At 38.9% G+C, this 16,098-nt stretch overlaps 1 protein-coding gene across 2 annotated transcripts; it reads right to left on the reverse strand.

Annotated features, from left to right (window-relative positions):
• Nucleotides 1-901: 901 nt before the first annotated feature.
• Nucleotides 902-14,829, reverse strand: panx1a (pannexin 1a). 2 transcript variants are annotated; one of them, XR_013797402.1, is made up of 7 exons: nucleotides 14,320-14,829; nucleotides 11,283-11,407; nucleotides 10,483-10,691; nucleotides 9,713-10,214; nucleotides 7,351-7,507; nucleotides 1,640-2,149; nucleotides 902-1,547 (listed from the first exon to the last, which is right to left on the reverse strand). XR_013797402.1 is itself a non-coding variant. In XM_079610950.1 (6 exons), the coding sequence occupies exons 1-6, from the start codon at nucleotides 14,501-14,503 to the stop codon at nucleotides 2,073-2,075; spliced, it is 1,254 nt and encodes a 417-aa protein (XP_079467076.1). In that variant the 5' UTR covers nucleotides 14,504-14,829; the 3' UTR covers nucleotides 902-2,072. The 2 variants fall into 2 exon arrangements, 1 of the variants encoding a protein (XP_079467076.1); XM_079610950.1 differs by having other exon boundaries at nucleotides 902-2,149.
• Nucleotides 14,830-16,098: the final 1,269 nt, after the last annotated feature.

The following is a 16,098-nucleotide window of genomic DNA, read 5'->3' on the forward strand; positions in this document are numbered from 1 at the left end:
AATAAAAAAAACATTAAACTAAAATATAGTATAATCATTTAATTTAAAAATATATATTTCTGTCATTTTTGACCGACACGAGAACAGAACCAGAGGGTTAATATTATTAAATGGTATTATGTTGTAAAGAAATTAAAAATACATTTTTTGTTGTCAAATAATTCCAGGTAAAGTTCGCTCTCAACCAATAAAATGTCATAAGGTAACATTTGCATCAGACAATTGTAGAAGTCTATTCTGATTAGTTGATCACTACTGACTATGTAATCCAGGGTGAAGATAATTAAATCCTAGAGCAAAAGATTTGCAAGTGCAACAGTTTTAACATTTATCTTTCAGTTGTCTCAGCATACTGAAGGTGTCCACAAGGGATTCATTTTGAGCATTCGATTACCTTTTTAATTTGCAGTGAATGTTTTATAATAGTTATGTATGGGCTCGGTGTGACAAAATGGACCTCAAAATCATACAGCCACTGTTGGAAAGGGTTCAAATGTGAAAAAAATTTGAAAAAACAAAAACAAATAATGTGTAGGACCTGGAGGATTTTCTGAAAAACAGAGGGTAGTTTAACTGCTTTAGGACAAATAATCACAATTATCACCAAAAAAAAAAAGTTATGAACCATCCAGGTAATAAAACAACATTATGAATCAAGCGTATATAACTTTTGAACGGGTTCATTTGTATAAATTCACCTAATATTTTCTGTTGTGAACTATATTTAATCATCTATAATGTGAAATTGTTTATTCAGGGCAGTACTAAATAAACAAGCAGCAATTTTTATAATCCCTTTTATTTATTTTTTATTTTTTAACATTTTACCGATTCTGTAAGATGTATGTAAACTTATGACAACTGTACATTAGGAAAGTAAATGATAAAAGAATTCAAAAACTAGTGTAAAAATCAATCAACTTTATTTCCAGAGCAGAGAGAATATAAATCTTGCATTTAAAAAAGAAACCAATTCATTCAGAAAGGCTAACAAAGTGTCAGTGTCAATTTTTGGCAGAAACCGCAGATGATCCATTATCTAATATTTTAATTAATATCTCTTTCCACAATTCAGCTCTCTAGGTTAACATTTTCTTTCAGTTTATTAATTTCTTCCCATTACCTTAGACTGAAAGAATCAGCCAATGCTCAGACAGCTTCAACTGATTAATTTTGAGTTGATATTATGTGTGACAATGTAAACATGCATGTAATGCACTGCCCGGCCAAAAAGAAGAAGAAGAAAAAAGTCGCTGTTTAGATTTAAATAGGAAATTGCTCTATGATTGGATCATTATTGCAGTGATAATTGTTTCTAGCATGTTACATGTTTGGCAACAGGAAGACACATGGCCATATTCCAGGATGTCAAATGCAAGATTCATCAAGCTCAAAGTGTGAAAGAATGGTTGGGGGGGAACATGAAGAAAATATTTTACACATGAATCGGCTCCACTGAGTCCAGACCTTGAATTCACTGAAAGTCTTTGGGACGTGCTGGAGGAGACTTTACAGAGTGCTGGACTCTTGCATTGTCAATACAAGATCTTGACCAAAAATGTAAGCACCTCTTGTTAGAAATAACATCACAACATTTATTTCTCATTAATTGTTGGTCAAGATCTTGTATTGCCAATGCAAGAGCAATAATCGCTGTAATAATGATCCAATCAAAGACTCTTAAGCATTTGCATATTTGAAATCGGACCAGTGACTTTTATTGGGGCCGGCAGTGTATATAGATTTGACCAGATCAGCCTAAATTGTTGTTACAGCGATGATAACAGAATAACTGTTCCAGCCAGATACATTTTCTGCAGTGAAAACGTTACTGCAAAAGGTACTATAAAATCGAAATGTGAAAAACTAGTGCAACATAAAACGGTTCGCACATCACCCCCACAACAAGAACCACCAAAATAGAATTTGACTGCAATCTTAGTGGATCTTATGCATTTATGAAAAGACGAGACTTTTTCCTTCTTTAGCCCAAATTGTATTCCTCCATTCTTTCCAGAAGTTAGGAGCCTCAGCATGATGCAGGCAATCACCACAGACTGTAAACGGGCAATTCAGATCACCCTCTGGCGCACAACCTTCTCATCTTCATCTTTCTTCAAGCAGTCCCCCTGCATCAGTGGAGAAATCTCTGAGGAAACACATGGATACAATTTTTTTTTTACTAGGGGTTTAATGATACATCGTTAAATTGCAATATAAAAATGCGACGCTATGTATCGTTGATGTAAACAATAGGATTTGCGATATTGAGTTAGTTTTATCCAAGGCTTAGCTTACTTTATAAGGTATAATTCACCCATAAATGTAAATGCTGCCATCATGTACTCACCATCATGTCGTTTCAAACCTATAAGATTTTCATTATAAACTTCCAAACACAAATTAAGATATTTTTTATGAAACCTGAGAGATTTCTGTCCCTTCATTAAAAGTGTATTCCTCTAAAACTTAAAAGATCCAATAAACGTCGTGAAGGCATCGTAAAAATAAACGTTGTGAAGGCATCGTAATGAAATAATCAATTGAGTGCAGCCTAATCCAAATCCATGTCCTCTGAAGAGACACGATGGCTTTATATGATGAACAGATTTACAACGAAGCGCATACTGTAGTAAACACGGTCGTCCAAATGCTTGCGTGACGTGCGAAAATAACATGAGTGAGTAAATGCAGAATTTACATTTTTGGATGAACTAACCAATTATCTTAGTTCATGAACTCCTCACACTAGCCTCATCTCTCTCTCCACGTCTGCTGCTACTCGGTGACTTAAACATCCACATTGACTCGCCCACCTGCAAGCTGTCATCAGAATTCACCATTTTACTGGACAACTTTACTCTCACCCAACATGTCACATTCCCCACCCATGAAAAAGGACACATCCTCGACCTGGTTTGCTCCACCAACCAACCAGTGCTCGACCTTCATCCACGCCTCTTTCCCCTCTCTGATCACAAACTGATACGGTTCACCATTCCTTCTCCAACCCCATGCCCCCGCCTCCTCAGAGAAATCACCTTCCGCAACCTTAAATCTATTGATCCCCATATTGATCTCTCTGACCTGCTCTCTACCACTCTCCACCTGGACTCAAACTTCACCTCACCTGATGATCTCACAAACCACCTGAACTCTGCTTTGTGTACCTCCCTTAACACTCTGGCCCCCCTCAAAACAAAAACCGTCACTTTTAACACCTCGTCACCCTGGTACACACCTGCACTCCGGAAATTAAAACAAACTGGTCGCCAACTTGAACGTCTGACAAAAAAATCATCTCTTACAGTCCACCATGAAGCCTATAAACTCCACCTCATTGCCTACAAAGATGCCCTCATTGCTGCCAAATCCACCTACCTCTCCACCATCCTCACCAACCCCTGTAAAAATCCAAGAACCCTCTTCTCCACAATGAACAACCTCATCAAACCTCGGACCAACACCCTCCCTACCTCTACTCCAGATCTCTGCAACTCATTCCTTCACTTTTTCGCTGATAAAATCAACATCATTTATTAATCTCTATCCTCTGCATCCAACCTCCCAGTATCTACTCCAGCACCTTTCATTGGCCCTCCTCCCCCCATCCCTCTTGACCTCCCTCCCCCTCCTCCGCACTGCCTCCTCTCCCAGTTTGACTCGGTCACCACTTCTGAAATCTCTAAACTCATCAACTCTTCCAAACCCACTACCTGCTCACTTGACTCCCTCCCTACTCCACTCCTGAAATCCTGCCTCCCCGTCCTCTGCCCCTACCTCACTAACCTCTTCAACTCCTCACTGTCCCTTGGAATTGTCCCCTCTGCTTTCAAAACTGCCGCTGTCACACCAATCCTTAAAAAACCTGGTCTGGATCCCTCCTCCCTCAACAACTACCGCCCAATATCCAACCTCCCCTTTCTGTCTAAAACCCTGGAACGTATAGTTGCCTCACAATTACAAACCCATCTTCATGCCAATAACCAATTTGAACCCCTCCAATCTGGTTTTCGCCCCCTCCACAGCACAGAAACCGTTCTTCTCAAAGTCCTCAACGACCTCCTCACCTCTGCTGACACCGGTTCCCTAAACATCCTTATTCTTCTCGACCTGAGTGCAGCCTTCGATACCGTGCGCCATAACATCCTGCTCACCAGACTCAAAGACCTTGGAATCGAAGGTACTGCACTCAGCTGGCTCCGTTCCTACCTCTCCAACAGATCCCACTTCATCTCTCTTCATAACCACACCTCTGCCACAGCCACAGTCACCCAAGGCGTTCCCCAAGGCTCCGTACTCGGCCCCCTCCTCTTCATCATCTACATCCTCCCCCTTGGTCAGATTCTCCACCACTACAACCTGAACTTCCATTGTTATGCCGATGACACCCAGATCTATCTCAGCACCAAATCCCCCTCCAATCCTCCCCTATCCCACATCAACTCCTGTCTGTCAGCTATTAAAACCTGGATGCAACACAACTTCCTCAAACTTAACTGCAATAAAACAGAATTCCTCCTCTTAGGCTCCAAATCCACACTCAGAAATACCAATAACCCCACTCTCACCATCGACGGCACCATTGTTTCCCCATCTCCCCAGGCCCGCAACCTCGGCGTGATTTTTGATTCAACCCTTTCCCTTGAGCCCCACATCCGTCATGTCATTAAAACCTCCTTCTTTCACCTCCGCAACGTCGCCAAAATCAGACCCTCACTCACACCCCCTGCTGCTGAAAGACTCATTCACGCCTTCATCTCCTCACGACAGGACTACTGCAACTCACTACTCCTTGGTATCAGCTCAACCTACATAAAAAGACTCCAACTGGTCCAGAACGCAGCCGCCCGACTCATCACTCGCTCCAAATCTTGGCACCACATCACTCCAGTACTAAAACAACTACACTGGCTTCCCATCTCCCACCGGATCACATACAAAACCCTGGTCCTTACCTACAAAGCCATCCACCACCTGGCCCCCTCATACCTCACTGACCTCCTCTCCCCCTACCAACCGTCACGGTCCCTCAGATCCACCTCAGCCGGTCTCCTCCGCATCCACAAATCTAAGCTCCGCAGTTTTGGGGACAGAGCCTTTTCCAGGGCAGCTCCCAGGCTCTGGAACTTCCTCCCCCATGAGATCCGCACCTCTGAGTCCCTCACCATCTTCCAGTCCCGCCTCAAGACCCATCTCTTCACCTCTGCCTATCCGTAGCCGTTTTTTTTTTTTTTTTTTTATAATCTGTAAAGCGACTTTGAGTTCGAGAAAAGCACTATACAAATTCAATTTATTATTATTATTTATCTACTATGCTGTCTAATGTAAGAGCTACACAATGTGCAGTAGTGGGGGGTTTGAGAAGCTGCTGTAGTATCATATACTTAATTCAGTGGATAAACAACACCATAATCAATACATAGCAATAAACCTGACCAGATTAAAAGCAAAAATCCTGTTTGACATAAATTGTCTTTTCATTTTAAAGTTAAATAAAGTATTTACTGAAAGTGTGTGATTTGAAGCAAAAGAGCATACAAAGTGGATATCCAACTTTGATTTGAATTGAGCATGGCATGATGGAGAGCATGTGAGCTGACATAAACCCGAATCAACAGGCCAGGGTAATACACTAATTTCTATGTTCACATATCGCCATCTTTGGGGAAACTTCACTAGAATGTGCTGCCCCCTTAAATGACTTGTGACTGTGAGCCCTATTTTTTTGCCACATAAGAAACGCTTCTAATGAACGCTCCTTTTTCAGTAACACAGGCATCTTCAGAGAGACAATGCCCGTCTCAATATGTGAATTTATACGTGTGGCGAGCAGGACGAGGCTGAGGGCCGTGAGAGAGCGGCGTGAGGCCGGTGGCGTGATTAATGATGAGCAACACCTGCGCGACGCTCTCTCAGGGCCCTCAGCCTCGTCCTGCTCGCCACAATATGTAAATCAAAGAGTAACGGTAGGGGTGTGCGATATCACGGTTTTTGATCGTGGACGATTAAAATGTCTCCACGATCTGCTTTTGAAGAAATATCGCAGTATTGTGCATTCTATCAGTTTGCAGTTCTGGCGCCTCCGTCTCAACATACTGTACAACACGACGTATATTCACATCAAATGTTAACGCAGAGGACCAGGACACTGCAGTTCACTAAAGTTCATTATTTGCATGTGCTTTAAAGCCTTGTGGTTAAACAATCATGTGCTGATGCGCTGTTCTAACGTGCACTTTTCTGAGCGCATACACCCGACGCGCACATGCACTAAAAGCCTGTCTAACAGCGCCTGGTTACTGGCCTAAGTTATCATTTGAGTCTTATTGCGCTAATACTGGCAAATACACTCAAGGTTTACATAAACAAAGTTGGTTATGTCTTAAGTGAAAGCAAACAGAAAAAATTGAGTGAAAATCTGCTTGTCAAATGCTTGTATATTAGACGCGTTGTGTGCTGGTCTTAAAGAGACAGTAGCCCAATAGTAAACATGCTGCCGCTTGTCCTTAAAGGGATAGTTCACCCAAAAATAAAAATGCTGTCATTATGTACTCACTCTAATGTTGTTCCAAACCTGTATTCATTTATTTCTTGTGCTGAACACAAAAGAAGGTATTTGGAAGAATGTGGCTAACCAAACAGTTGCTGGTCCCCATTAACTTTCATAGTAGGAAAAGAATATAGCCTACTATAGAAGTCAGTGGGGACCATCAACTGTTTGGTTACCCACATTCTTCCAAATAACTTCTATTTTCAACAGAAGAAAGAAACTTATTCGGGTTTAAAACAACTTGAGAGAGTAAATGATGACAATTTAAATTTTTGGGAAAACAATTTTTTTAATGTTAATAAAACAACAAAACACAGAACTTTTTGCTCTTGACTGAGAACTTTAATAGCAGCTTTAATACGAATCAATGTATAATGTTTACAGTGAAGTATATGTTGTGTTTTATTTTCATATTTGTTCATTTAATTACTTTCTTCAATGCTACTGTTAAATACACCAACTGCAGCTGAAAAAATAAAGCTCTGTTTATTTGTATCTGTATCATTTGTATATTAAGTTGTGTATGTGTAATGTGTATGTTTGTTCTTACTTTTTAATAACACAGAAAATAATGATAAAGATTTTTACCACCACTTTGGCCTAAATGTCTGCCTTTTGTTTATATTTAGTTACCTGTAAGGCTTTGTTTAAAAAAAAGGGACATTAGTTTGGCTGTAATGCTCAGCTACTTGCAAAATAGTAAAACCAACATGAAAAAGAATCGTGAAAAAATCGTGATATGATATTTTTGCCATATCACCCACCCCTAAGTAACAGTAATCAGCAAAAACACACACCTTTCATCTCCGTGTCACCATTGTTGGTGCTGTTGATTTTCCTGTCCTTTCTGTCCAGTCTGCCGTCCACCACATCTGTTTTCACCTGTCCCAGTGTCTGCAACAGCAGCATGGTGTCAAACGACTCGTCTGCCCCTTCTTCCAACAGCTCCAACACCTGCATACAGAGAGCACACACACACACATTACAGCACATGCTCTAGGAAACCAAACAATAGATCCCATTCATTCAGTCAGCTTTTAAAATATCCAGAATAATAGTCAATATAAATTTAAACAAATGCATTAATACAATTTATTAATGCTATGGTAACTTCTTAACTATATTCACTTCACATTGAAATTGCTTATACATTCAGGAACACACATTTACTATAATTAATCTGTAAATTAAGGAACAGTGCTTTTATAGTAATTGGATGAACTGCCTTAAGATTATACGATGATAAAAGCCACATTCATCAGTGCATTTGATTAAAAAGCATTGTACACCCAGTCAAGCTTTTGAAGTCTTTGCTGCTAAAAGGAACTCAGTTTGAAGTTTCGGTTTCATTTTATTTTGATGGTCCCTTTAAAGGGGTTATCGGATGCAAAATTCACTTTTGTATGGTGTTTGCATTTAAATGTGTCTTTGCAGTGTGTGGACACAACCACACCCTTTGAACCACACTCAATAATCAGGCCGTTTGGATTTTATAAGTTGACTAATGTAGTTGCAAAGTTACTTATAGTCAGTATAATGTCTGTTGCAGGACCATCACAATAAAGAGTTGGCAAATATAAAGACAGTCTCCAATACTCTAATGAGAGTTAGTTGACATGTAGTTGCAAAGTTACTTATAGTCAATGAAATGTTCAAAAGGGACCATCAAAATAAAGTGTTACCGAAGTTTCACATATGCAGATGTTCTGACAGCCACCAATCAGAGTTGATGGTGTTATGGCCCTTTCACACGGAGCACGATGCGATAAAGCGAAGCGAACAGAGCTTTCTCATTGAACGTGAACCGACTGATTCACGATATGCACGATAGGGGGCACTGACCGAGAACACATCTTTCCTCATGTATTTATCGTGTAGGTTTTCCCATTTGGCTTTAACCTCGTCCGCTGCACAACATACAACAGTAAATGAAGATAAAGTTTGGTACTACACAGAAACCATCATTGAGTGTGTGTAATCACTCAGACTGCGATCTAAAGTGGATTTTAATTAGATAATGGGCAGAAGTACATTAATTGTAGTGGTTTACAACTAACTGAATGCTACACCTGCTTAGCATTTCTTATGTAAGCATTTCTCGTTCTTTATTGATATAAAAAAAATACCGCATGAAAAACACATGCAGAACTTTATCTGCCTTTATGTTTCATCTGCAGAAGTGTTTCTCTCAGTTGTTTATGTGCAGAACGAAATGAACACGACGTCGTCTTTCAGAAGGGCAGGAGTTATAATCACATAATATGATTGACAGCTCTAGAGCGAATGAGCTCTCTGACTCATGGAAAGTGAATAGAAAATGAATGATGAATGATTAGATGATCTGTAAAAAGAACATGTACGATTAAATCTGTGCTCAGACACCAACAACACTCAACATCATTCTCTTCTCTCTTCCAGAATACTTTTCTTCAGTGTTTACACAGGTTTTCACAACAGCACCACCACTCTCACACTACTGTGTAACAGCAGAGGCTGTTATCACTTATCTGCTTCTCTTTTGTTTTATATTTAAAGAAATTAGTTTCCATTCTTCTCTTGTATTACTTACTAATCACAGAGCTTTAGTTCATCCAGTTTGCGAACTCTCACTTCAGATAATTTTACACATAAAAAAGTAGTCATTCACTTCATACTCGTTCTATTGTCTGACACGAGAACAGCTTTACTGGACATTCGGCTATATTATATTATACTTATTTTATTATATATTTGAATATTAAAATACAGTATGTGAGCACGGATTAGGCAAGAACACAAGGCAGGCAGAACGCAAGAGAGACGTGAGGACGTCATAATATGCTAATTTACATATGACGCCATCTAGCGACTTTTTGAGTTGACAACACTGGTCACGCTGCGATTGATCACGCCCCGTGTGAACAGCTTCATATAGATCTGTGGTTTTGATTCAAGGTCATGATCATGATGTACATTTGCATCGCTTAATCGCGCTCAGTGTGAAAGGCCCTTTAGCCTGACACTTTTCTACGTAACTATTAAAAATTTGAAATAAATGACTTAAAATTCAAATCCTTTTAAAAATGAATCTGAGAGTAATCGACCAATTAAAAGTTAACTTAAATGAGCACCCCGTATCCAGAGTCTACACAACAAATAGAGCAAACCTGATCAACACACCTTCAGGCACTTATAACTCTTCAGCTCACTGAGGTTCTCTTCCAGAAACAGCAGATATAACGCAAGGTCATCCCAGGTCACCTGTCCAAACTGCATCACCCCTAATGTGGGCAACATCTCGTAAGGCTTCAAGAAGCCCATGGTCCTTCTGAATGGAACCAACATGGCGTACAAGCACAAGGGCAACAGCAGCAAATACACACACAGGTTTATGTAGCTCAGGAGCTGAAAGATGCCCACGGCAACTAGCTTGCACTGCATGGCCGGAGGGACCGAGGAGTCGTTGATTACCACGCCAGATCGAATGTCACACTGAAACTCATCCGTGACGGAGAGTCGGATGTAATAGCAGAGGTAGATGCAGGCTAATAAGAGGGCCAAGAAAGTGATGGTGCGGCAGAGGAGGTATCGGATCAGTAATCCTCGAGAGAAGCGTTTGGTCCTCAAGTATTGTTCCACCAGAGGATATTTAAAGCAGCTCTCGGTAACGTCTATCACAGAGCTAAAGAAAAAACAACAACATGCAAGCATAACAGTATTTCAATGGTACAGGAATGTAATAGGAATGATTGGTGAGAGAAAAAAAGTGTGAAAATGGCAGAGATATTTATAGAAAGTTACTGATAGAAGGTTAGTTTGTGTATGCGTGCCAATAACTCTCACGGAGTGAAGCCATGTGACTGTGACAGCTCTGTGCAGTGTAAACCCAAGCACCCTGAAACGCCAGGAAGGACACCAGCCATGTTCTCTGCTCTTTGTGTTCAGTTCACCTGTATGAGCCCACACGGCCTGACTGCGAGTCCTGTTTTCCTGCAGTGTGAAGGCATTTGGCCAGTTTGATGGCTCTGTTGTAGGAACGGTCCAGTTCTTCCATTATAAAGGTCAGATCAGAAGAAAGCACAGGGGCTCCTGTGAACCGCCAGAACAACGCTGGCAAGTAAACGGATATGGCCACCAGCAACAGGATATAAGGGAAAAACTGCAGAGAGAGGGAGAGGGGTTTCATTTCAACACATTAATGATCTAATTTTTCTTTATTATAATATTATTATGAGGTGAAGGTGGATTTTGTGAATTCTATGACTAATCTCTTAAGCCTCTTTATACTTTTATTTGAGATAATTAAAAATTTGAGAAATGCACAAACTCCACATTTAATCAACAAGGAAAATTAATTATTGTTTTAAGGGGACCATCAAAATAAAGCGTGACCATATAAATGTCAATTTTTTTTTAAATGTAAAAAAAAAGAAAAAAAAAAAAAGAAAAATCGAGCTTCTATTTTGATGGAAAACTTATAAATGCTTCTCATTAGTTGCATTTCCAAATACACAGTGTTACATTAGTGGTACATGAGTAAATGAGCACAGTGTTGCACTTCACTCTGAAACACACAGCATATATTTTGAATGAAACCTCACCCTAATAAATGTAAATGTCAGTGAAATTTTACCGATTACTCAACACAGGTAATGCAGGATTTTTTTTTAATCGAGTAATCGTGACAGCCCTAGACTATACAACTAAGGACAACTTGGTAAAAAGTGAGAACATGTTTGTATGGCTTTACCTTGTGCAGCCACAGTGGCAGGCCTCCCGTGTCCTGTGTTTGCACTGCCGCCCAGCAGTATGAGTCCACATACCCAGCCTGACGCCACGAGAACTTTGTAGGAGGGAAACAACTAATCTGTGTACCTAGAAAAACAAGAGAATCAACAGTTTTACAGGAGATGGAGACTAAGTGTGTGTGTGTGTGTGTGTGTTCAATGTGAAATATTAATCTTCATCAGTGTTGGGCACTGTTAGTAGTAACGCATTACAGTAATAATATTACTTTTTGCAGTAACAAGCAGTATAAATTACTATTACAGTTACCATCCATAAAATAGCTTATTAAAACATTATTTTTGTTGCCTCAACCCCTACTAATTTGAAATCCACCAATCCAACCATAGATTAATTTCCATAATATTCAAGAATTGCACGTGCATGTGACGTCACCATTGCAGCAAACTTGAAAGGCTTACATTTAGCAGCTGGAATTATTGCCATTACTTTGATTATGTCAGGAGAATAGATCACCATTGTCAAATGCAAGTTGTGGCTTTACTTTACTTTTGTGGTTTTACTCTGGCATTACACGGTTTGTCCATCCACATCCCTTTGATTCATATATACGTACCCACCTATTATCAAAAATCCTTCTAGAATTTTTTATTATTATTATTATAGCTACAATTAGAATCAAGCTACTCGTGACAATTTATGATATTAATATTACCCTTACTCAAAACTGACTGTAAACCACCACTGTGTTTGTAATAACTTCCGATTGTGATCTAATGTAGATTTTGGTCATATGATTAGGCAGAAATATGTTGTTTGTAGCATTTTAGAACAACCTAAGCACTACACCTGCTTAGCATTTCTCATGTAAACATCCTTTATTCTTATAAAAATAGCCCAATGTTAAAATTATTTCAACACTTTAAGTGTTTTTGAATACATGTATTACTTGAAGGAACGGTTTAAGGACTCAATCAAAGCCAATCCCTTACCGCCACCATGTGGCGTAACAATGTAACTGCACGGACTGACAGCCTGTCTAGAAGCAGCTGAGACATGCAGCGCTGATACTGGTGAATATCAGCAGTTCAAGAAAGCCTGACTGTTATTCAAACAATAAACAAGCCGTCAGGTTTATGCTCCGTTATGTGGAACCTTATGTTGACATTCTGTTGCTTCCTCGCTCTGTTTAGTTTTGGTTTCACTGGTTACGGATTATGATTATGCACGTTTGTTTAGTCTAGTTTACTTTCCTTTGTTCTACCCCTGTTTATATAGCCCTGTGTTTCAGTTGTTCTTTGTCAGTTTATGCACTGTGTGATTTGTGTTGTTTTCCCACATTGAAACACTTATTTATATAGGAAAAAAGTAAAAAATGGTGAGAATATCGTATATCGAAATACCGTCACCACGACAGCCCTAGTTATAATAGTATTATTATTATTATCTGTCTGTTGTGCACAGCTGCGCATTCATAAGACAATGTCAGCACAACAATTCACTCGCACAATTTCAGGAAATCAAGATGAATATCTGTATTTTGTTCCGGTTGTCACAATAACAAAAGGTTCTTGGATTCACAACCGTCATTCTGAATGTCATCTAGTTGGAGCTCTGGTCCGGAGATATTCACCTCAGAGTAGAACATACACATACTATTGGGTTTCTAGGTGTTGTCTTTTGAGTAAAGGTGAAAAGCTTTTGGTTTGCTTTTCACCAGCCCCCAACGTATGTCCTCAGATTACTTCAAAAACATGCTATGAATAGCATGGGATCGTTCTGTGAGACTTCGGCCATTATAAGGACAAGCGCAAGCAGAATTTATACGGAAACGTTTCAGCTTTCAAATTCTGTCCATTTTATCATGAAATTAAAGCAGATGTACCAGAAATGTGTCAGATGTACCAGACACAGATATGTGTCTACAAAATAATGTCTACTGTGAAACCATGATGTTTTGAGACTATTATCATACCATAAAAAGCACATACCATTGCAACCCTATTATTACAATATAATTGTTTGGTTACAGTTTATTTTTAGGTGCTCTTGTTACAGAGTAATTATACAATAAACAGTTGCTTTAGGCTATATAATGAACAGATTTAATTGAGGCTTTTATTCACACTTAAACATTGATTGATGCATTCATGTAGAGCACATCAAATATGGTAAACTTAAGCTCAAACTTTCTGACATGTGACGACGCAAACCCGTTTGAGTTCCCATAAGAACCAGTGAGGGTTTGTTCTCACATCAAACAATAACTGAAGAATATATCACTATTTGCACTTGTAAACAAGATGATTTTTTTGGGTGAAAACAATAGCTACCACTAGTATTAACAGTGTATTAACAGCATGTACATTTTTACGATTTAGTGTAGGCCTACATCCCCTACTGGGCTGAATTATGATTAATCTTAATGCCATACTTTCAGAACTTGATGTATTACAGAGATTATATAAAAAATACGTTACAACGTTTTAATGCAGATGTGTGAGATGACAAAATGATAATTTTGTAAGATAAAATACAATAAACATCACTTTTATAATAGATTTATAATTATATAACTTGATGTAATAACATTCAGCATAATCTGTGTTGTCACCCAAGGAGCTTCATCAAAAGGACACACCTCTGAAGCAAATTATATACATATATTTAAATCACCTAACCGGTTTTTGTGTGTGTGTGTGTGTGTGTGTGTGTGTGTGTGTGTGTGTGTGTGTGTGTGTGTGTGTGTGTGTGTGTGTGTGTGTAAAACCCCTGAGGAATGGGGTGTTTACCATTGCAGTACAATTTAGTCAATGTGGAAACTGATGTGTCATTGCATATGTAATACAAAATATATTGTATAAAACAAAAGCATAGGATAATAACATACTAAGGTAAAATACAAAATGCAGTTCAGGTCATGCATTTACTGCACGTGACACTGAATAGATCGGCGTCAACAGTTGGAAAGTGTAACAGTTTCAAAAAGAAAAAGTAAGTAGTGTAAGATCTGTGATGATGAGTGTGAGAGAACCACATACCGACAGACACTTCCTGAGCGAAGGCTAGCGAGATGAGAAGCAGAGGCAGACCCACCGCGATGCAGGTGACCATCTTATCCAGAGCCAGCTCCAACCTGATGCCTTTATACTTGTTCTCAGACGCGGGCTCCTTCAGCACGAAATCCGAGAACACGTACTCGGTGGCGGCGTGCGCTATAGCCATGACTTTCCTCTGTTATCATCTATCTAATCTACATCTAATCACAAACATTCATCTAACTTTCGATTGATTGAAGAAGAAAGCGGGTCACTGTTCAAAAGGTAGCTTACTCATCCCCTGAACAGGCAATGAATTCAATGGTAAAAAGCTTTAAGTGTGAACGGATACAGAAATTGGCGTTAGATGTGAAAACGCAAACAACGACACTATTTCCGAAGGCATTTCTTTGTTGTTTTCGTGCTGTTCTTCTTCGTTTTCTATTTCTTCCTCTTCTTCTTCTTCTTCTTCTTGGGTTTCTTGGCGGTTGGTAAACCAGCTTAAAGGTGCTCTACTGTCACCTACTGGACAGGAGTGTGGATCAGAAGATTTGGCATGATAAGGGGGAGGGAAAATAATAATAATAATTGAAATAATAATAATCAACCATAACCTTTTATACTTGCTCCATCAGGCCCGTTTCTTTCAAAAGTTTAATTAAATGTGTATTTCCTCAATGCTGCTCGATGTTTTTGTTTTTTTAAGTGAAGTTTAGTTTTCACTTTAAAATGTTTCTCACTTTTAATTCCTCTCTTTCCTTTTCACATAACAATCCATAATCACATGTTGGAGATATTCTAGTTAATTGTGATGTAAGCACGTTCCATTGGCTATGTAGGCTAAAGGAAGTGTCTTGTGCTATCCTGTGTCTTTCTGAGATGAGTGATAACCCTTTCTTCCGTTCGATTGTTAACCATCTCTCTTTCAAAACCAACAGAGCTTTGAATATTATACAAAAGTCTCCCTGTGTCATTAATATCCCAATATTACTGCCATATTTTTAATTGAGTTTGATCTTTGGTCTATGATTGCTATAGCCTCAGCCATAATGCAAAATATAAATATATTGTTGGTGACTAAAGATTGTTTATAACATATTTACTTCTTCATTTCCTTTCACAGGAACCCAAACAAACCATACATTCAAACCTTGATTATGTAATCTGTGTATTGTTCTATATTTCATTTAGTCTATCAAGGAGGAATATCTGAATATGGGAAAGGACAATATTGGGTAACACTTAACACTGACATTTTTTTTTTGTCAGTTCTACTTAGAAAATACGTCATGTGGTAACATCTACACTGACTGGTTTTGTTGAAATGAAATAAATGATTAAGGATAACTGATTATAACTGCATTATAACTGAAAAACAAGGTTTTACTGAAGCATAGCTGTCAGTAGATGTAACCTGATTTATCTGGCAAGGTAAAATTACTTAAGTTTGATATAATATTTTTTGTTTTATATGATGAAAGTCCTTTTCCACCTTGATTTAAACACACACACACACACACACAAACAAAAAATCATTAGGCTACCCTTACTTCGTTTAATTAATTGAAGACAATTTTACACACAATTTTATTTAGTTCTGTCGGTCACAGGACTTGGTGAGGTTGAGCAGAGCCTCAGGAGTGAGCTGGACACCCTCGTCCTCAATGAAATGCTCCAGCAGCCGCCACTCCAGTGCAAATATCACTTCAGCACGTGCCTTAATGCAAATGGTGGAGTATGATCTTGACCTCCACACCAGATGAATGTAAAAACTGCCTATTT

This window comes from Phoxinus phoxinus, assembly GCF_949152265.1.
Source record: "Phoxinus phoxinus genome assembly, chromosome: 4".
In the NCBI taxonomy this organism is placed as follows: domain Eukaryota; kingdom Metazoa; phylum Chordata; class Actinopteri; order Cypriniformes; family Leuciscidae; genus Phoxinus; species Phoxinus phoxinus.